This window comes from Lontra canadensis, unplaced genomic scaffold (genome assembly GCF_010015895.1).
Source record: "Lontra canadensis isolate GAN:19392208 unplaced genomic scaffold, GSC_riverotter_1.0 scaffold58, whole genome shotgun sequence".
In the NCBI taxonomy this organism is placed as follows: domain Eukaryota; kingdom Metazoa; phylum Chordata; class Mammalia; order Carnivora; family Mustelidae; genus Lontra; species Lontra canadensis.
The window spans coordinates 768,885-790,160 of NW_022631052.1; the positions used below are offsets into that span (position 1 = coordinate 768,885).

The following is a 21,276-nucleotide window of genomic DNA, read 5'->3' on the forward strand; positions in this document are numbered from 1 at the left end:
GTGTTTCTAGGACAGAACACATCAAGAGTGTGAGACCGTGTTTGTTTTTCCTGTGTCTTGAATCTGGGTTTTTCCTTTACTTGTTGCCAATGTCGACTGTATGTGTGCATCAGAATGCATTCAGTTGCTCAAGTATCTGTTGAGGGTCTCTACGTGCTGGGCACTGTTCTAGGAGCTGGGCCAAATGCTGGGAACAAGAAAGGGCACATTGCCCTCTTGGAGCTTACACCTCTTTTTTTAATAAAAAAAAATTTTTTTTTAGAAAAAAATCTTTTTTAAAGATTTATTTGAGAGAGAGAGAAAGAGAGAGCACAAGAAGGGGAGGCTCAGAAGGAGAAACAGAATCCCTGCTGAGCAGGGAACCTGATGCAGGACTTTATTCTGGGCCTCCAGGATCATGACCCGAGCTGAAGGCAGTCACTTAACAAACTGAAATTTTGGCGCCCAAGAAATTTTATTTTTAAAGATGTATTTATTTGAGAGAGAGAGAATGCATGTACACAGGGAGGGGTAGAGGGGGACGGAGAGGGACAAGTCAACTCTGTGATGAGCGTGGAGCCCAATGTGGGGCTTGATCTCAAGTCCCTGAGATGATGACTGAGGTCAAAGCAAGAGTTGGGTCCTTAACTGACTATGGCACCTAGGGCACCTCTGGAGCTTACACTCTGGTGGTGAAGGTAGATGACACACAGGTCTGCTAATAAGTGGTGAGATGAAGGTCACACAGCAGAAAGGCAGGTAGGAAGATGGAGAGAGTGCAGTACAGGGTGATTGTGGGAGGAGGCCTCAGAGGAGGCATCGTTTGAGCAGAGGCCTAAAGGATATGAACAAACTGTGTCCAGATCAGGGGTTAGAACATTCTAGGAAGAGAGAATAGCAGTGTAGTTTTGAATGTGGTTCCAATAAGCACAGAATGCTATACCTGTTTCCCACTCTAGCCGTCTGGGTTCCTCTGTTACTAATTCCTTATATGGGTAGTTACATGCTCTGTATATAGGACTGAACAGGGTTTCTTACACAAACACTAGTGTATTGAAAGTACTTTTTGGGGTGCCTGGGTGGCTCAGTGGGTTAAGCCTCTGCCTTCAGCTCAGGTCATGATCTCAGGGTCCTGGGATCGAGCCCCTCATCGGGCTCTCTGCTCGGCAGGGGGCCTGCTTCTCCCTTCTCTCTGACTGCCTCTCTGTCTACTTGTGATCTCTCTCTCTGTGTCAAAAAAATAAAAATTTTTTAAAAATTAAAAAAAAAAAAGAAAGTACTTTTTTCTTTCACCTTGCTTCCTTTTTCTTTTCTTAATGAAGATTTTAGAGATAGCGCTATCAGGAGTGGGCAGAGGGGACGGGAGAGGGACAAGCAGACACTACACTGAGCGCAGAGCCTGATGCAGGACTTGATCTCAACCCTGAGATTGTAACCTGAGCCTGAGTTAGGAGTCGGCCGCTTAACCGACTGATCCACCCAGCTTGCCCCTCTTTTTTTTCTTTAACCAGATTTAGAATTTGTTCTAGAGTAGTGCAAAAAGAGTTTCTCATTCTTTTTTTTTTTTTTTTAAAGATTTTATTTATTTATTTAAGAGAGAGTGCATGAGAGGAAAGAGGTCAGCAGGAGAAGCAGACTCCCTGCTGAGCAGGGAGCCCAATGCGGGACTCGATCCTGAGATTCCAGGATCATGACCTTACCCAAAGGCAGTTGCCCAACCAACTGAGCCATCCAGGCGCCCAAGAGTTTCTCATTCTTGATGACTGTTTACTAATCATGAGTGGATGTCCTGTAGTATATATAACTAGGCCCCTGTTGATGGCCATTTATGTTGTTTGCAATATTTTACTGTAAAAAAAAATGTTCACCTGTCATTTTGTACACGTGCAGATGAAGTGCAGCAGGCTTCTTGACAAGCATTCCCTTTTTCTCAGGGTGGCCATTTGCACTGTTCCCCAGTAGCCGTGGGTGTTTGTGGTGTATAAAGTCTCGTAGATTTTTCAGTTGAGCACCTATGGTGTGTTGGATGGGTTGGATGGGGAGCTCCACCACACAGGCCGGGATCATCCGATCAGTCTTCACTTTCATGACTAAAGTGCCCAGTGTAGTGCCTGCCATTTAGTCAGTAGTCAGCAGGTGTTTGTGGAATGAATGAAGGGAAAGTCAAGGCAGGTATGAGATAGGATGCTTATCTTTTTCCTGCACGGCCCTTACCTCACTGGAATTACATATGCATCTGTATGTTTATCTTGTAGTATCGTTTTCTCCCTCTGAACTATGAGGTGCATGAAAGCAGGGCCCACGTATGTCCCCTTCTCCATGTGTTTTCTCCGTCTGACTCATAGGTGCTCAGCATATATTTATTAATGAAATGCTTGAGCGAACAGATGTTATGCTGGGATGGGGCCACATGTCGGCGGTGGAGGGAGGAGGATCTGGCCGGAGCTGAGTGGGCCGATGCAGGTCTTGGGCCGGCTGTGAGGGCCACGGTGCCTCCACTCACGTTTCACGCCCTGACAGGTGGAGGTGCAGTGCCTGCTCCTGCTGGAGGTGCTGGGTGGCTCCCACAGGCACGCCGTGGATGGCGCTGTGAAGAAGCTCAGCAAGCTGTGGAAAGAGGTGCTGGGGGCAGAGGGGGTGGTGGGCATCACTGCCTTTGTGCTCCCCCCACCCCATGGCTGTGTGACACGCCAGCTTCGTGCCTTCCTCTTCAGAACCCCGGACTGGTGGAACAGTACTTGTCAGCCATTCTCAGCCTCGAGCCCAACCAGAACTACGCAGGCATGCTGGGGCTGCTGGTGCAGTTCTGCACGACCTACAAGGAGCTGGACGTGGTCAACCAGCACAAGGCAGGTGGACTCGCCAGAGGCGGGGGGGAGGGCTCCTTTTTGCCCTGGGGGCCCCGGCTCTGGCTGCATCTGACGCTCATTGGTTTTCTCATAAGGGGGCCTGGCCTTTTTCCATTATTAATGAAGTTGGAGGAGCTGGAAAGTTTTCCCTCCAGCTCTGGCTTGGAGAGAATCCTGGCAGTCATTGGGATGGTAATTTGCCTATGGGTGCAGCTGAGCGGCTGCCGTCTGCCAGGCACCATGCCAGTTGTTTGGGTTGCAGCAGTAAGCCAGGGATCCCTGCCCTCGGGGAACTGAGTCTGAGGAGTCTGCCATCAGGCAGAGAGGCATCTAATTCTATCTGTGATAAGAGCTGCAAAGGAGAAGGGCAGGAAGTGGTAATACCCTATAGCAGGGGACCTGACTGAAGCCACGGATTAGGGGACATAGCTCTGATGAAGGAATTTCAAGGGTGAGCAGGTATTAGCAAGGTCAGGAGGTGAAGAGGGGTATTTTGGGCAGAGAAAGCAGCCCACGAGAAACCAGGCAGGGAGGCGGGGGGGCTGGAGAGGTGTGAGAGGCAGCATAGGCTAGCAGGCAGCTTGGCAGCCTGGCCAAGGACTTTGGACTGAATCCCAGCAGCCCTGGAAAGCTGTTGAAGGTTTTAAAATAATGAGTGTCGTGATCAGTGGGCCCCCTGTGCGTGACACTGAAATTTGGGCTCTGATTTGTATTTTATTTGTTTATGTATGTATGTATAGATTTCATTTTTTACTGATTTGTAATTTTTAGAGGCACTCCCACAAAAGGGATCTTTTAGGTCAGTGGTGACATACTCAGAATGTTGGTCTAAACAGTCTTTGTATTCTCTAGAGTGCCCTGCTGGATTTTTATATGAAGAACATCCTGATGAGCAAAGTGAAGCCTCAGAAGTATCTGTTGGTGAGTGAGAAGTGGACCTTAGTTGGACGAGCTAAATCCAGTTTAAATTCTGATTCCACGCTGTTCTTTATTCTTCGTCTGTCTGGATGTCTGACCCCTTTCTCTTTCTAGGATAACTGTGCCCCTCTGCTCCGGTACATGTCCCACGCGGAATTTAAGGATCTGATTCTGCCCACCATACAGAAGTCCTTACTTAGGAGTCCAGAGAATGTTATTGAAAGTAGGTCATCACCAGACAGGATGGTGGGAGGGGTGGTGGGTTTCCTGGTACGCTGCGTCTCTGATCCTTGGCGGCAGAAGCGGTGGGGGTGGAGTGAAGTATATATTCCCTGTTTACCTTGTTGGGACCTTGAGAGAGAGATCAGGGACCCTTTTGAGAATATGTTGAAAGTCATGGGCCCTTTTGCTAACACGGTGCACGAAAGTATATCTGCTTAGAATACCGCGAACAATTTTAGAGGTCTAAGAACCTTTTGGAAAACCATTCAGGTTAGAAACCTCTGTTCTAGGGGCGCCTGCGTGGCTCAGTCATTAAGTGTCTGCCTTCAGCTCAGGTCATGATCCCAGGGTCCTGGGATCAAGCCCCACATCAGGCTCCCTGCTTAGCGGGAAGCCTGCTTCTCCCTGTCCCGCTCCCCCTGCTTGTGTTCCCTCTTTCACTGTGTCTCTGTCAAATAAATAAAATCTTTAGGGGAAAAAAAAAAAAGGAACCTCTGCTCTAGACAGTATGAACTTGGTGGCGCTTGAAAGTAGCGATGAAGGTGTGACTGCTCTTGGGACCGTATGAAGATGAAGAGTGGTCAGGGTTCTTTGCAGCTGGACAGGAGGTCTGACGGCATTGGCTGGGGTGTACAGCAGAAATGGGCATTTATGCCTGAGACAGACGTGCTGTGTACTTTCTGTTTCCCTTAGCTATCTCCAGTCTGCTGGCATCGGTGACTCTTGATCTCAGCCAATATGCCCTGGACATCGTGAAAGGACTGGCCAGTGAGTACCATGACCCCTCTCCAGCCCCTAGGATGGCACCTTGGGTTTTGGTTGCCATTTTCCCAGTTATTTTAGGAGAAAGGGCAGGGGACAGCTCAGTTTAAAAAAGAAACTACACTTGCATAGTTTCTTGAGCTCCTTTAGGAGAGTACCTCGCTGGGGTGGGAGAGTTGGGAATGTGGAGAAGACTGAGCTGAAGTCCCAGATAGCTCGGCTCCCGGTGGCTTCTGAGCTGCGGCCGTCTGTGTCTAGGTCAGCTTAAGTCCAACAGTCCCCGCCTGATGGACGAAGCTGTGCTGGCGCTGCGGAACCTGGCCCGCCAGTGCAGCGACTCTGCGGCAACAGAAGCCTTGACCAGGCACCTGTTCGCGATCCTCGGCGGTGAGCAAGGCTTCCTGGCTGGGGGCGGGGGGGGGGGATGGCAGAGGTGTGGGTGCTGGGACCTGCTGGGGAAGTGGGTCTCCTGAGTCTGCTTGTGTCAAGGCTGTGTGGTCGGGAGAACGCTCGCAGTAGAATGTGAACGTGTGAAGTGAACAGAAGCATGAGTAGGGAGGGCAGTGTAGACAGGGGTAATCTCAGTTATTATTATTATTTTTTTAAGTGTAGACATTATTGTATGCATAAAGGGAAAAACTAGAGGGAAACACATCAAAATGTTCATAATGTCTTTGGGTAGTGGACACATGGGTGATTTTAAAGTGTTTTTCTTTTCTTTATAAACATGAGTTTCACTTTATTTCTAAAGATTTTATTTATTTATTTGTCAGAGAGAGAGCACACAAGCAGGGGGAGTGGCAGGCAGAGGGAGAAGTAAACTCCCTGATGAGTAAAGAGCCTGATGCGGGACTCGACCCAGGACCCTGGGATCATGACCTGAGTGAGCCAAAGGCAGATGCTTAACTGACTGAGCCACCCAGGCATCCCTAAATGTTCTCCTTCATATTTTTTATTTCTCAAGTTTTCTGTGAGAACATACTACTGTTTTCGTCAGGAAAAAAAAAAATCTAGTGAATGTTATTTTAAAGGCAGCTTCACAAACAGAGGCTGCTTCAGGAACCAGAAACTGTATCTTGGTGTCACACACATGACCACATTCACCCTCTGGGGAAATGTGGCAGATGTGAATTTTGAATCTTTGCTTTCTCTCCTCTCAGGCTCTGAGGGAAAACTGACTATTGTAGCCCAGAAGATTAGCGTCCTCTCAGGTACAGAATCTCTCCTGGGGTAGTGGTAAGTGTAGTAGTAGATGAGGTGTAATGTAACTGGTGGGTAAGGCAGGTCCTTTATTGGATCTTGACTCCTCTGACAGTCCTGGACATCCCAGCCTGGCTTCCAGGACTCTGCTGCCTGCCTGTGGGGCCAGTGGGACTTGTTTGAGTCTAGCGGGAGGTCTGGCTTCTGTGGAAGGAGAGATCATCTGTAGGGGGGATTGAGGGAAGGGCAGTGGTGGCCGGAGGAGAGACTTGGCTGCTAGGGAAGTGGGCAGCGGCAAGAAGAATCTCGTGTTTGTGGTTTTATGCTGAGCAGGAAATCCCCTGCCTTCCAGGGATCGGGAGTGTCAGTCATCACGTGGTGTCTGGGCCTTCTAGTCAAGTCCTGAATGGGACCGTGGCTGAGCTGTTTATCCCGTTCCTCCAGCAAGAAGGTAACTACAGCATGGGGAGGATGCAGTCTGGACTCGAGCTGATTCTGGTTTTCACCTTCAAGGCTGCCATGAACCCCTTCTCAAGGCAGACCTCCCCTGAAGCATTACTGCTTCCTCCCCCTTGTGCTCCTGCTTGCTTTGGGGCGCTGCTGCTGGCGGTTGGACGTGGGCCTAAGACACTGAACTGACCGGACTTCTGCTTCTTGCCCTAGTTCACGAAGGCACCTTGGTGCACGCGGTCTCTGTCCTGGCTCTCTGGTGTAACCGGTTCACCACAGAAGTGCCCAAGAAGCTCACTGAATGGTTCAAGAAAGCCTTCAGCCTTAAGACTTCCACCTCTGCAGTGAGGCATGCCTACCTGCAGTGCATGTTGGCCTGCTTCCGAGGTGAGATGCCTCTCCTGCGGGGGTGACCGAGTCTTCCAGGCATCCTCACCGCCCCCAGCTTTCCCTTGCTGTCCAGCTTACTCGGCGTTGCTTCTTGTTAAGCCTCTGGGAGCATCGGGCTTAGTCCTCCACAAAGCCTCAAATTAGTGCCCAGTCTTCACAATGGATTTTGGCTTCTCCCCTTTATCATATCTCCAAGCTATGAAGCTTTATTCAGAGAGGGCCTGGGTCTAGAACCTGTCCCTGTATTATCTGAAGTCTTGCGGAAGTGATCGTGAGAGGCCTGATTCAAAAACTCCAGCTTCTTAGAAACGTTTCTTTGGACTTACTAAAAACCAGTCACTGCCTTTTCTGTGGTGCTGACGAATCTTGGGCGTCGGTATCCATCTCTTTCCTAAGCAAAGCTAGAGGAAATGTTCCAGTCTGCGTAGGAACTAGATCTCCACAGTAAAAATCACTACCTCTGAGATAGGCTGGTATTTCCTTTAAAAAAAGTGTACAGTTCTGATGAGCTGTGTTAATTTTTTTTTATTTTTTTAAAGATTTTATTTATTTATTTGACAGAGAGAAACACAGTGAGAGGGGAACACAAACAAGGGGAGTGGGAGAAGGAGAAGCAGGCTTCCCACCGAGCAGGGAGCCCGATGTGGGACTCGATCCCAAGACCCTGGGATCATGACCTGAGCTGAAGGCAGACACTTAACAACTAAGCCACCCAGGTGCCCCTGATGAACTGTGTTTAAAGAAACATCTAGGAGATTCCAGAGCTGCTGATTGCATGGAAGGAAGGGTGTCCCTTCTCTGTCCCTTCTCTGATTGCATGGAGGAGTGCCTGTACTCCTCTTGTCAGTTTGCAGTTCTGCTGCATTGATCAATCTTGATTTTTTCTTTTTTTAAAGATTTTATTTATTTATTTGACAGAGATCACAAGTGGGCAGAGAGGCAGGCAGAGAGAGAGGAAGGGAAGAAGGCTCCCCACTGAACAGAGAGCCCAATGTGGGGCTCGATCCCAGGACCCTGGGATCACGACCTGAGCCGAAGGCAGAGGCCCCAACCCACTGAGCCACCCAGGCGCCCCAGTCAATCTTGATTTTATTTATTTATTTATTTATTATTTTTTTAAAGATTTTATTTGTCAGAGAGAGAGAGTACAAGCAGTGGGAGCGGCAGGCAGAGGGAGAAGCAGACTCACCATTGACTAGGGAGACTGAGGCGGGACTCAATCCCAGGACCCTGGGATCATGACCTGAGCTTAAGGCAGACACTTAACTGACTGAGCCACACAGGCATCTCAGTCTTGATTTTAGATTGAGTTCTAAATAGCAGAGACTTGGTTTATTTTTATTTTTATTTTTATTTTTTTTAAAGATTTTATTTATTTGACAGATAGAGATCACAAGTAGGCAGAGAGGCAGGCAGAGAGAGAGAGAGAGGAGGAAGCAGGCTCTCTGCAGAGCAGAGAGCCCGATGCGGGGCTCGATCCCAGGACCCTGGGATCATGACCTGAGCTGAAGGCAGAGGCTTTAACCCACTGAGCCACCCAGGCGCCCCCAGAGACTTGGTTTAAACTAGTGTCTTCAGCTTGAGCTGTTTCTACTTGGTGCTTTTAAAATATGTAATAGAAAATAAGCCTTTAAACATTTTTTTGATTCAAATTCATGATGTCTTCCAAATGAATTGTTTAGTAGTTAAGAAAACATTGATTTAGCTATAATTTTAACAGATTTCCACTTTATTTATTTATTTGGTGGGTTTAGTTCATAGGTCAATGTATTGGTTCTGGTTTTGGAATTGGGTTGGGAGCTTGTATGATATCGGGGAAGAGCACCAGAAAGAAATTGGTGGGTTTGCAGTGGCCCTGGCTCTCCCCAAATCAGCTCAGTGTCCGGGGGCATCTTATTTAACCTCTCTTGGTCTGTTTCCTTACCGAGCAAATGAATAGCTAGACTATTGGATTTATAAGGGTCCTGCTGTCTGTAACATTATGATTGTAGACTTTGGTTCTAGTTCCCCTACCTCACAGCGTCTGACAAGGTGCCTATAGCATTTTAGTCAGCCAGTTCGGACCTGAGTGGATAGTGCCCTTCATGAGTAATCTTGTGCTTGATGGAGTGTGTTATAAGGTGCTGGTCCTCTCTCCACAGGTGATACACTATTGCAGGCCCTGGACTTGCTGCCTTTGCTCATCCAGACGGTGGAGAAGGCAGCCTCCCAAAGCACTCAGGTCCCCACAGTCACCGAAGGGGTCGCTGCAGCCTTGCTGCTCTCAAAGCTTTCTGTGGCTGACTCGCAGGCTGGTAAGGGTCTAGACTAACTCCCCATGGTAGCAGATGAAGCCTCATCCAGGGTCCCCGGGAGGAGTGACTTGATGTTGAGGATTTCACAGGACCAGCTTGGTCACTACCACAGTGGGTCAGCCACAGGGCTCCTTGTCATCTGCAGGGATGAGTCTTAGGGTCACAGTGGCATGTGGGAGTATAGTCAGGGGACTCCTGTCACTCTCCTTTGCCCTCTTGTTCTAGTGCTCTGGGACGGGGGTTTGTATATAATGCCCAGACTGACCTGGGTTTAGTATAGTGGGGAATTTTTTAATTGGTTATACATTTCTAGAGAAAAGCTCCCCCACAGCCAGTCTTCTACCCACTAAGTTCCCTTCCCTGGACAGTTTACCATGTCCAGAAATAGTCAGTGTGTAATTGACCAAACACACCAGGTAGCATACCGTGTAAATGCCATATTACATACTGAACAGCCCTTGGTAAAGATTCTAGATTGGGGCAGCCTAAAGTGCTTTCTCTGTATTCCATGCTTGCTTTAGTCCCACTCTGCCTGCAGATGTACGTGAACTTATTCTTGTGGTTGGAAGTGGAGTTCAGCTCTTCTCGTATTTCACTGGGTGCCTTGGCAGGGAGGCAGAGATGAACGTTACCATGCTTCCACACGTTTTCAGTTGCTTCACTGTAGTGGGAGAGAGGAGATGAAAAAAGACGTCTGTAGTTGAAGACAAAAATGTGGCATTCAGGCAGTTTTGAAGGAGGGATTACTCTTATTTGAGGTGTTTGGCTATCAGGAAAAGTTCATGAAGGAGGGAGCATTTGGACTAGGGCTCTGAAGGCTAGGAAAGATTTCACCAACTGGAAGGATTTCAACAGCCCAGTGTGAGTTCAAACCAGCCTGAGTCAGGGGAGGCACCATGTGTGAATGTCAAGTATTTCAGCCTGGCACCTGGAGTAGGTGGGAATTCCAGGTGGAAAATGCTTGCCTGTGCTCCTGTAGGCAGCAGAGAACCACTGAAGGTTTTCACAGAGGCGGTAATACCGAAAGGACTGGTTGGTTCTCAGAACGTGGAGGGAGAGACAGTGAGCCTAGGAGTGACCCAGGCATGCTGGGAGAGCCCTGCTGTAGAAGAGGGTCTGTCAGTGCAGCCCCAGCAGCTTCAGGCAGGAGGGGACCAGCCACGGCAGGCAGACTGAGCTATGTCGTGGAGTGACCTTTGGTTTCTTGCAGAGGCCAAACTGAGTGGTTTTTGGCAGCTGATTGTAGATGAAAAGAAGCAGATTTTCACTTCTGAGAAATTCCTGCTCATGGCTTCAGAGGATGGTGAGTTACTTAGTTGAACTTACTTGAACTTGAGGTTGGGCCTCAGTGTCTTTGGTGGGTCTTCAGAGAGGACCCTTCCCTGACTGCTTATTGTCTTGACAGGCAAAAACCTCAATCACAGTGCTGGGGTCAGCCGCAGTGCCGTTGGCTGCTGTGGGAATGAATGCACCTCTGTGGGCCATGGAAGGCTGGGGAATGGGGGAGTGGGTTGATTTGTGGAGACAGAGCACTAATGGTTGCGGGGCTGTGATATTAGGTGTAATTATAGCTGATTGGGTAATTGGTGCTGTCTTGGAGGTTTTCTTATATTACAAGACAGCTGAGAAGCTGTGGTGGAGTGTGGCTGGCTGTACTCCCCCACCAGGAGACACAAAACTACTGGTTTCTCTCCCGGGAGAGAAGGAACAGTTGATCTTTAAGTGTATGTTTAAAATTCTGGGTTGCCTTAGGGGTGTCTGCTGCTAATCGGTGATTTGAAAAGTCTTTTGACTCATAAATCACAACATCCTATTAATGAGCTAAAACTGTTAGTCACTTCCTGATGTTAAAAAAAAAAAGAAAGTCAGTTCTTATATAGGAAATACAATCACATAATTTAAAAATAAAAGATTCAGGAGGGCCTGTGTTAACAGTCATACCCCTGCTTTGATCTCTGGCCAGAGATCAAATACAATCAGTTGTATTAGCTTCTCTGTATCCTTGGTATTTTATGTTTATACCAGGAGATACCTTTCTGGATTGGTTCTTTACCTTTTTTACACAAACGATAACATGTCTGCTGTATACATTGTGCTGGATAGACTTGGCAGTCATTCTACTCGAGTATGCCTATGTCTTCATCTGTTTTTTTTGTTTGTTTGTTTGTTTTAGAACTGCACAGTAATTTTTAATGAAGTAGAATACAGCATATATTTTTCATTAGTCTAAAATACATGTGTGCAATGTCAGCAAAAACAGGACTTCAGACGAGCTGTAATTTCACATTGATAAATGATAGTCACATTTGCGTTTTAGTGTTCATTTTCCAGGCTTTCCAGTTCTTTCTGGATGTGTTCTATATATCTTTTTAAAGATTTTATTTATTATCTGAGAGAGCACGCACACGCGTGCATGGTGGGGAGGAGCAAAGGGAGAGAGAGAGAGAATCTCAGGCAGACTCGCTGCTAAGTGCAGAGCCCAACGCGGAGCTCGATCCCATGACCCTGAGATCATGAGTTGAGCCAAAACCAAGAGCCAGATGCTTAACGGACTGAGCCACCCAGGCACCGTGCATGTGTTCTGTATTTTAAAAACACTTGTTTGTCTCCCCTCCCAGCCCTGTGTACCGTGTTGCATCTGACAGAGAGGCTTTTCCTTGACCACCCGCACAGACTCACAGGCAACAAAGTTCAGTACGTGAAGCTTGTTTACCTTTCCCCATTGGGTCAAGGCGGGAGGCAAACTGTGGCGGGAGCTTGAGAATTGGTGGTGCGTGCACTGTCGGGGGGCTGGCTGCGGAGAGCTCCGCGCCCGCCCCCACCACGATGCCGTGTCCCTGTGCTTGCAGGCAGTACCACCGGGCACTGGTGGCAGTGCTCTTGAGCCGTACCTGGCGCGTGCGCCGGCAGGCCCAGCACACGGTCCGGAAGCTGCTGCCCTCTCTTGGGGGCTTTAAGCTGGCGTTCGGGCTCCTGGAGGAGCTGAAGTCTGTCCTCACTTCCCACAAGGTGAGGGCATCTGGGGTCAGAACTGGGGCTTGCTGACGTGCTCGGCCCACCCTGGTTATGCCGAGGGGGTTTGGCTGGTCTCTTCCTGGGCTTTTCTCACTCAGACACCATGTATTGCCAGAATCTTCTGCCCTGCTCTTTGGCTCTGATAACACCTTTGTTTCTTGTAATTCATAATTCTTTTCAGAGATGCTTTTCTTTCTTCTCATGTATCATGACATGTAGTCCAACCTTTTTATTCTTGAGTAATGGAGAAACACTCTGTTTTTAAAGCACTTTATAATTTTTTAGAGCATTTGCTACCCATTCTCTCTTTTGCTTTTTTTCATACTGCTATTAAAAGGTAGACAGGCTAAATACCCTTACTTTATATGAGTTGTCCAGGGCTCTGGAGCTGAACTGATTTGGCCATGGGTCTCCAGCCAGTGGTTGGCAGAAGTGACCCCAAAGACCTGGTCCCTTCTTAGTGCTCTTTGTGCCCTCTTTCCCTCCGTCCCTAATCCCCCTTGAGGGATATGGGCCAGTGACAGACTTGTGGTCTCTGCCTAGGTCTCCTGGCCCAGTTTCTGTGGCTGCCTTTCCCACCATGGGCATCTTAGTTACAAAGTCATGTGTGCTTCCTCCTTCCAGGCACATCTCCCAGCCTGCAGGTCCTGTTTCGGGAGCTGGGCATCAGTCTTCACTCTAGCAGGAGCTCCAGAGAGCGACATGTGTGAAAGGCTGCTGTGTCCCTGCTGCTTTTGTCTCGTGTGCCAGGCTAGCCCAGGGCTCAGAGCAGTGGGGGCTCATGAGTTGTTCCTTGTAGGTGCTACCCTTGGAGGCTCTGGTGACGGACGCTGGTGAGGTGACTGAGGCAGGCAAGGCTTACGTACCCCCGAGGGTCCTGCAGGAGGCTCTTTGTGTGATCTCTGGGGTGCCAGGACTGGAGGGTGACATCACCAACACCGAACAGCTGGCCCAGGAGATGCTGATCATCTCGCACCACCCATCCTTAGGTTTGTGCCAGGGGCGGTTACAGGAGGGGCAGGGACGCCTTTGGGCGGGATAAGGGCAGGCGGGCAGAAGGCCTCAAATTATTCCCCTTTCCTGCAGTGGCAGTGCAGGCTGGACTCTGGCCGACGCTTCTTGCCAGGATGAAGATTGACCTGGAAGCCTTCATCACCAGGCACCTGGATCAGATCATCCCTAGGATCACCACGCAGAGTCCCCTGAGCCAGGTGATTGGCGCGTGGGCTAATTCTGGCTCCGGGTCAGTGAAATAGACGCAGGCGTGGTGAAGTGCGGCCTTGGACCCCTCGGGTTGCAAGTGACAGAAAATGCGAAGTGGTTTAAGCATGAGAGGGATCCTCCTGCTTCTGACTCCTGAGTCACGGTATGGCTGGTCACCGTGATGCTCGGTACGGGGACTTAGTTGTTACCTTGAGGACACTGTAGGTGGCAGCTCTCTTGCTCTCCATCTCTCTCTCTCCCGTCTGACTCTGATCTCTGCTGTCCATGAGGTACGGCTTCATTCTCCAGCAGTCTCCCCTTCTCTCCTAGAGGGGCAGTTGATACACTTCCAGATGTACAGCTCATCCCCATCAGCCCCAGTGGAAAGTTTGTGTTTTCCAGTCATTTCAGCTGGCATGGGGTCTCACTGCCCCTGGGTGTCCTGGCCCTGTCTTTTTCAGCTAGGTCACATGCCCACCTCTGGAAGAGGTAGGAGTAGCTCAACCTGTGCCATGGACACTAAGAGTAGAGGGGGAATGTGACACCCAGTCAGGGTAGTGGGAAATGCTTGCCGAGAAGGCAGGCTCACACTGCGGCTGTCTACTCTGGTGGGCAGTGCTCAGAGAGAAGAGGAGCCGGGGACATTTAGGCATGGCAGGACCCCTCTGCAGGGCCAGCCTTGGCACACCTTGACCGTGTCTGTGTTTGTCTGACAGTCTTCCATGAATGCCATGGGCTCCCTGTCCATCCTGTCCCCGGACCGGGTCCTCCCGCAGCTCATCAGCACCATCACTGCCTCCGTGCAGAACCCTGCACTGTGCCAGGTGACGCGGGAGGAGTTTGCCATCATGCAGACCCCTGCTGGGGAGCTGTATGACAAATCTATTATCCAGAGGTGAGTCCCCACTCGTGGGCTCAGTTGCCCCAAGCCTTGATTTCGTTACCTATAAGAGGGAGAGGCCTCTTTTATAGGGTTAAGGAGTGAATGTTTCAAGGAATAAATGGAATCGCTTATCCACTCGTTGGACAAGTGCTGCTCTGTTCCAAGCACCTGCTTAGGCCTGGAATACAGGAGTGTGTCACGTAGCCCACACGCTGCTGGGGCATGCAGCTTCAAGGCTAGCTGGGGTTTCACGACTGGCGGGAGGCTGGAGGACCTGTCGGCTGTTTTGAAGCTGGCTGATCACCCGCTTTGATGTTTCAGTGCGCAGCAGGATAGCATAAAGAAGGCTAACATGAAGCGAGAGAACAAAGCTTATTCCTTCAAGGAGCAGATCATCGAGCTGGAGCTCAAGGAGGTGAGTGCTGGAAGAATCACATGTGGGGTGGCTGCTAAGCCTGGTGGCCTCAGCCTGGTGACTTTCCCGACTTCGTGTCTACTGTTCCCTGGGGTCATCCTGAGGCCTGTGCACACTCTTCTGACCCTTCCACCAGTCCTGGGTTCCCCTACCAATGGAGGTGCTCAGTAAATGCTTGTTGAATGAATGAATGATTTCTTGGCCTTTTCCAGGCTGCAGGTTATACTGGGGGAGAGCGTCTGTAGGAGGGAGGCGAAGGTTTAGATTCTGAAGCCGCATGATTACAATACCCTTTCCTGCACACTGAGGGACTTTTGTTTTTCTAACATATAAAAGGCTCTTCTTGCCTTTGTCAATAGAGAATCCAGTAAGAAATTACTTCTCCACTGCTGTCTCCATCCTCTGGAAACCAGGTGGCTGTGGACTCTGTGGGAGGCTGGGGAGGCCACATGGTGGGTTTGGGTGCCCAGGTCACAGACTAGAGCTGGCATGGTGCTGACTGTGGGACTGATCTCTCCCTGCTCTGTGGCGGAGAGGGAGGTGCATTTCCTGGAAATGGAATCGATTTGCTCGTTGATTTTAGGAGATAAAGAAGAAGAAAGGCATAAAAGAGGAGGTACAGCTGACAAGTAAGCAGAAGGAGATGCTGCAGGCCCAGCTGGACAAGGAAGCGCAGATCCGGAGACGGCTGCAGGAGGTGAGTGGCTGTTGCCCCCACAGGCCAAACCCGCTTCTCGCTGTCTGGAGCAGGCCCTGCTGACCTGCCTCCTGGGCCAACTCTGCTTGCAGCTGGACGGTGAACTGGAGGCGGCGCTGGGCCTGCTCGACACCATCCTGGCCAAGAACCCCTCTGGCCTGACCCAGTATATCCCTGTTTTGGTCGACTCTTTCCTGCCCTTGCTGAAATCTCCCCTGGCCGCTCCCAGGATCAAGAACCCTTTCCTGTCCTTGGCTGCCTGCGTCATGCCCCCGAGGCTCAAGGCTTTGGGTTAGTTCTTGTTTGCTGGCTGCGGGCATGGCCCAGAGCAGGTTGGGAGGGGGGCGGGGATGCTTCCGGGCACTTATGGGGAGGTGTGTGGTGGTCCGGGCCTCCTGACTTCTGTTTCCATATGGAAGCAGCCTTGGAGGCCCAAGCTGCATACCCTTAGTATGGACATAGAGCCGCCTCCTCTCTTCCATTATGTCTGCTGTGCCTTTGCTCTTGAGTACGAAGTTTTAGCCACTGATCAGTGTGGTCTTTTTGTAGCAGTTTTAAAACTAAGAAGTCAGAAATTCAGTGGTAATGGGGTTGGTTTGGTGCCACGTGGTCAGGACGTGCAGCCCAGAGCTCCTGAGCAGCCCCATGTCCCTGATGAGGGGTCTCTGTGACGCTTAGCTTTTTGTTAGCCGTGGAGCAACAAAGACTAGGTAGGGTGGCTAGACATTACGGTGACTTCACTGTTGGGGGTTAGGCAGACTTCCTAGCTTACAGGGGATGTTCCTGTGGGTGAGGCTAGAATCTGGGAATAGTTCTGAGTGGCAAATTGGCACCTTTGGAGCCTGCTGAAACTTGCTGGCTGGCTGGGCTTATTACGTGGAAGGTGGGAGCTTCAGAGCTTTACCCTTGGCTGAACAACCCTGGGTAGCTCACGTGTAACTTAGTGTCAGAAGAACAGCTCCTGCCTGCCTGCCTGAGTTCTTCCCCCCAGCAGTGCTGTCGCAAAGATGAAATGAGAAATTAGGTTGAGGACGTTTTGGAATAGCAGCATTGATTATTTTTAAGTAAGAGCATGCGGCATCTGTGCCTGGGGTCCCTGGTTTGTGCCTGGGGCAGATCCCGTGTCTCTGTATTGGTCATCCTCTTTGGGTTCCTTCTCTTGGACACAGGAACTTTGGTGAGCCACGTGACTCTACGCCTGCTGAAGCCAGAGTGTGCCCTGGATAAGTCATGGTGCCAGGAAGAGCTGTCCGTGGCGGTGAAGAGGGCGGTGACCCTGCTGCACAGCCACACCATCACCAGCAGGGTGGGCAAGGGTGAGCCAGGTAAGGAACAGGGCAGGGAAGGGCAGTGGGCACCAGGCCGTATGTGCTGGTGCAGCAGGTGCGGCAGGTGCATGAGCCTTAGTGCTCCCCACCCAGGGCTTTCTGAGGCTGTGGCCTTGGGCAAGTCACTTCTGTTCCTGGCCTTTGTTTCCTCCTCTGGAGAGTGGGGGGTTGGACCAGATGGAGAATTTCTGAGTCCTGGTATTCTGTGAGTCTCTGTGACCTCCATTGGGAGTTTGCTTCCTGGTACTGTAAGCTACTTGTGTGTTTTAATGCTCTCTTCCTGGAACTGGGCAGTGTTTGGAGTTGGAGCAGGACTCAGAATTGGGCTACCAGCTGTCGTCCTATTCTGTGCTTCTGGGCGTCAGAAAGGGCCTCCATCATCCTTCACCCCCTGCCCCACACACTTTGAGGATGGAAACCGAGGCAGCAGCTCTGTAGATGTCTGCAAGATTGTGTCCGCTCTTTGCTCTCACAGATGCTGCGCCCCTGTCTGCACCAGCTTTCTCCTTAGTCTTCCCGTTTCTGAAGATGGTGCTGACTGAGATGCCCCACCACAGCGAAGAGGAGGAGGAGCGCATGGCCCAGATTCTTCAGATCCTCACTGTCCATGCCCAGCTGAGGGCCTCTCCCAGCAACCCCCCTGGACGTGTGGACGAGGTTGGCAGGGTTGCTCAGCTCTACCCTTGGCTTGAGGGGGATCAGGGAGGCAGGGGCTCTCTGCGCTGGCCCATCAGCAGTGCTGGTGGGGTCACAGAGTGTGGGCATGAATGTGTAGCAGCAGCCAAGTGTGCTCTGTAGTGCAGCACTCACAGCCTCAAAGAAGCTTACAGGGCTTCTGAGAGTATCTGAGCTGGAGAAATGGAAGGATTTTGTAGCAATTTATTGTGTGAAGTTTTTGTCCTATGTCAGACGGTAACGCTGATCACCTCTGCCTTTGACTTGTTTGTGATTATGAGATTGGACCTTATTCACTGAAGGGTTTCCTTCTTAATAGATTATATTCTGAAAGTGTGACAGATTAATGCATGGGTATGTGTAAAAATTCTAAGAACACAGAGACAAACAAAAAAAAAATAATCATCCCACACAGTAAGGCCAAAACAGATCGCCCTGCTTCTTTCACATGATCATGTACTCTGGTCTCTCATGTGGCTTCACGGGCTGTGTAGGATTCTCTGCTGTGGGGGCACCATGTTTCACTTAACTCTTTACCTGTTGATAGATATTTTAAGGTTGTTTCTAATTTCTCCCCGTGTGAGCAACACTGGTGTGCCCTGCCCCCCATGCACCCGCATGAGACACGTTCTCGGGCGTGGAGTTACTAGGTCACTCAGCACGTCCTGACCTGTAGCCTCACCAAGAGTTCCCATCCCCCCATACCCAACACAGCCTCAGATCATCATTAACTTTGCCAACAATGGGTAAAAGACTGGTATCCCATTTTTTTGTCTGTTTCTCTCCTACTTTTGTGAAGTTAAGTATCCCTCTGTTTAGGGGGTCATCTACATTTCACATTCTGTGAATCTCGAGTACGTTTCAGAATGATCTGTTTGGAGTCTCAGAGGATGTTGGCTGATGGGGATTGGCTCCCATGGAGTTAGTGGTAAACCTGACAGTGTTTCCCTGAGGGTGAGAGGATGCTGCTGCTCGTGTTGCCAGGCCGTTACAGACCTTCCCCAGAGCCTCACCTTGACTTACCTGTTGTTCTCTCTTAGAATGGCCCGGAGCTGCTGCCTCGAGTGGCCATGCTGCGCCTTCTAACTTGGGTGATTGGGACAGGCTCTCCCCGCCTACAGGTGATCTAGTTTTCAGCTGGCTATTGCTAGACCTCAGTTTGTGACCCTGAGTTCAGGTCCCGGTGCTTGCGGTCAAGTCCTAGGTCTCTTTCTCAGCCTTCATTTGGATTTGGGCTAAAGGGCTGCTTTTAAGAGAGCCAGCCCGAACATTCTCAGCTAATAAGGTGTTCTGCCTGGGGCCTGCCACTGGTCTAGGCTGGAGCAGGGGGGACCTTGGCCCCACTAGGGCGTCAGGATGGGCATTGTCAGTTCAGATCCCTCTCTGGGCCCCTCAGCCCATGGCCCGGCCCACTGTCTGACCCCAGAAATAAATAGTCTGCTGAACTGAGCCCAGCGCATCAATGTCCTCCTTAGGTTCTGGCGTCAGACACCCTGACCACCCTGTGTGCCAGCAGCAGTGGCGAGGATGGCTGTGCCTTTGCAGAGCAGGAGGAGGTGGACGTGCTGCTCTGTGCCTTGCAGTCCCCTTGTGCCAGCGTGCGGGACACTGCACTCCGGGTAGGTGCCCACTCCCTGCGGGGCCACTGTGGTATTCCTTGTCCCTCAGTACAAGTGTTTGAACTGCATGAGGGACATTCTTTTAAATGATCCCATCAAATGATGATGGGAGATATCTCATCAGCACCTGTGTGTCCTGGAGACAAAGAGAAGTCACGGGGCGGGTCAGGATCATTCTAGGAAGGGGAACAACAAATCAGTTGCCACAGTGTGTCACTGACTTTTGTCTTTACTTTAGAAGGCTTCACCTGATTTATAGATATATAAATATACATATGTACATATATATACATATGTATGTACATATATGTATGCATGTATGTATTTTAGAGAAACAGAGAGTCGGGGGGGGGCAGAGGGAGAGGGGGAGAGAGAATCGTAAGCAGGCTCCATGCTCAGCATAGAGCTGGACTCGGGGCTCAGTCTCACAACCCTGAGATCATGACCTGGGCTGAAACTAAGAGTCAGCTGCTAACTGGCTGAGCCACCCAGGTGGATCTCTTGGTACTTGTCTAGATACATAAAATTCAGAAGATAAGTTTGTTTTTTCAACCCATCACCTTGTACTTGGCTTTTCTTAGTGCTTTTGGACCAAAAACTAAAGGATCCCCTTGGAGTCTGAGACAGGGCTTCCTGAGTGCCGGTCTATAGCCCCTTGTTATCAATCTGTGAGTTTTCAGTGGCTCTTGGCAAAATATGGGAAGCAATGGTAGTGTGGCAAATTCTCCAGGACAAAGGGAATGTTCCTTTTCTAAAGTTTTGTCCTGCACATTGAGAGTTAAGTTTTTAGATTTTAAGTTAAAAAGGATTCCACTCCCGTTTGCCCATCATCTCCCAAAGGAAAAGCTGTGCGAAGAGCAGCTAACAAGTTGAGCTGCCGTGAGGCTCTCCTAGCACTGGTCGTGCTGTCCAGTGGTGCTTTGTACAGCGATGGGAGTATTTTATATCTGTGCTGTCCAGCGTGAGAGCCACGAGCCAACGTGTGTGGCTGTCCAGCGCTTAAAATGTGGCTGGTGTGACTGAGGAACCTAGAGCTCAATTTAATTGATTTAACTCTGAAGCCCCGCATGCAGCTGGTGGCTAGGTCTTGGATGGTGCAGCCTTAGAGGGAGGTGCAGAGGCAGATCAGAAGCTCTTGTGAAAAGTCAAGCCTTACTCGGTCCCATCCCACCCCCTCTCAGGGGCTGATGGAACTCCACATGGTATTGCCAGCGCCTGACACCGACGAGAAGAATGGCCTGAACCTTCTGCGGAGGCTCTGGGTGGTCAAGTTTGACAAGGAGGAGGAGATCCAGAAGCTGGCTGAGAGGTGAGAACCCCCAGAAGATTGTTTGTTTGTTTTTTTTTTCCTACTCTCTTGCCTCTCCCCTTATGAAAAACTGGACCCAGAGTACTCAGCCTACAGCAAGAAAAGGGCTGGGTCCTCGGGTTTGGCGGGGCAGGTGCTGTAGACCTTGTCTGACTGGTCCCTGCCTTTGGTCTGCTACAGGCTCTGGTCGATGATGGGGCTAGATCTGCAGCCAGACCTCTGCTCCTTGCTAATCGACGATGTCATCTATCACGAGGCAGCTGTGAGGCAGGCTGGGGCCGAAGCCCTCTCGCAAGCTGTGGCTCGGTACCAGCGGCAGGCGGCAGAGGTTATGGGCAGACTCATGGAGATCTACCAGGAGAAGCTCTATGTGAGTGGCCTGTGCACCCTGCTGCAGGCCGGGCCAGGGGAGGCTGGGTTGGACTCCGCTCGGCCTCAGACTTGCTCCGGACAGGAGTCTTAGAGCTCACTGTGGCCCAAGGTGGCTGTGACTGATATTCCGCCTCCCAGCTGGCTGGCTGGCTCGCCCTGCTTGGGGTGCCTTTGTCACTGCAGCGTGTTTATCAGCTTCTCTGTTGCAGCGGCCACCCCCAGTGCTGGATGCCTTGGGACGAGTCCTCTCCGACTCTCCTCCAGATCAGTGGGAGGCCAGGTATAACAGCCGTCCCAGTCTTGTTTCACTCCAAGCTTTCGGGGTACCGCAGGTTGGCTGGGCTGGGTGCCGAGAGGAGGTAGCATGGAGTCATGATACAGTGGAGGGAAAGGGAAAGACCTCCCTCTGAGTCGGAAAGACCTGGCTCCTCCTGCGCTAGCTGGGTGACTTTGGGGCAGGTGTCTCCTTTCCTCCCGGCCTCTGTTTCCTCAGAGGCCCCTGGGGACCTTTTTACTGTTCTGTAGCTGAAAAGGATAGAAGCACCTTTGTTGCGTAGATTTACTTCCAAACGCCTTCGCATTTGATTCTTTTACCTCTTCCCTCCTGTCGCCTGCTCTGGAGGTGGAAGGGTGGGCATTGCACTCACGTGGGGAAACAGGCAGAGCTGGTCCCTGGCCAGGGTCACCCCCGTAGAA

General features: G+C 50.5%; 1 protein-coding gene across 1 annotated transcript in view; it reads left to right on the top strand.

Annotated features, from left to right (window-relative positions):
• The window catches only part of GCN1 (GCN1 activator of EIF2AK4), a 60,147-nt gene that overhangs the window by 12,664 nt on the left and 26,207 nt on the right, over positions 1-21,276 (top strand). The window contains exons 6-31 of the mRNA XM_032876165.1: positions 2,500-2,598; positions 2,694-2,828; positions 3,681-3,749; positions 3,861-3,969; positions 4,662-4,736; positions 4,989-5,117; positions 5,891-5,941; positions 6,283-6,381; positions 6,594-6,767; positions 8,912-9,064; positions 10,275-10,367; positions 11,683-11,758; positions 11,914-12,073; positions 12,879-13,068; positions 13,166-13,290; positions 13,999-14,177; positions 14,487-14,580; positions 15,164-15,277; positions 15,370-15,568; positions 16,447-16,602; positions 17,081-17,262; positions 18,321-18,401; positions 18,756-18,899; positions 20,081-20,208; positions 20,389-20,578; positions 20,790-20,860. Coding sequence (XP_032732056.1) covers positions 2,500-2,598; positions 2,694-2,828; positions 3,681-3,749; positions 3,861-3,969; positions 4,662-4,736; positions 4,989-5,117; positions 5,891-5,941; positions 6,283-6,381; positions 6,594-6,767; positions 8,912-9,064; positions 10,275-10,367; positions 11,683-11,758; positions 11,914-12,073; positions 12,879-13,068; positions 13,166-13,290; positions 13,999-14,177; positions 14,487-14,580; positions 15,164-15,277; positions 15,370-15,568; positions 16,447-16,602; positions 17,081-17,262; positions 18,321-18,401; positions 18,756-18,899; positions 20,081-20,208; positions 20,389-20,578; positions 20,790-20,860 — 3,275 coding nt within the window. The remainder of the gene's footprint in view (positions 1-2,499; positions 2,599-2,693; positions 2,829-3,680; positions 3,750-3,860; positions 3,970-4,661; positions 4,737-4,988; positions 5,118-5,890; positions 5,942-6,282; positions 6,382-6,593; positions 6,768-8,911; positions 9,065-10,274; positions 10,368-11,682; positions 11,759-11,913; positions 12,074-12,878; positions 13,069-13,165; positions 13,291-13,998; positions 14,178-14,486; positions 14,581-15,163; positions 15,278-15,369; positions 15,569-16,446; positions 16,603-17,080; positions 17,263-18,320; positions 18,402-18,755; positions 18,900-20,080; positions 20,209-20,388; positions 20,579-20,789; positions 20,861-21,276) is intronic.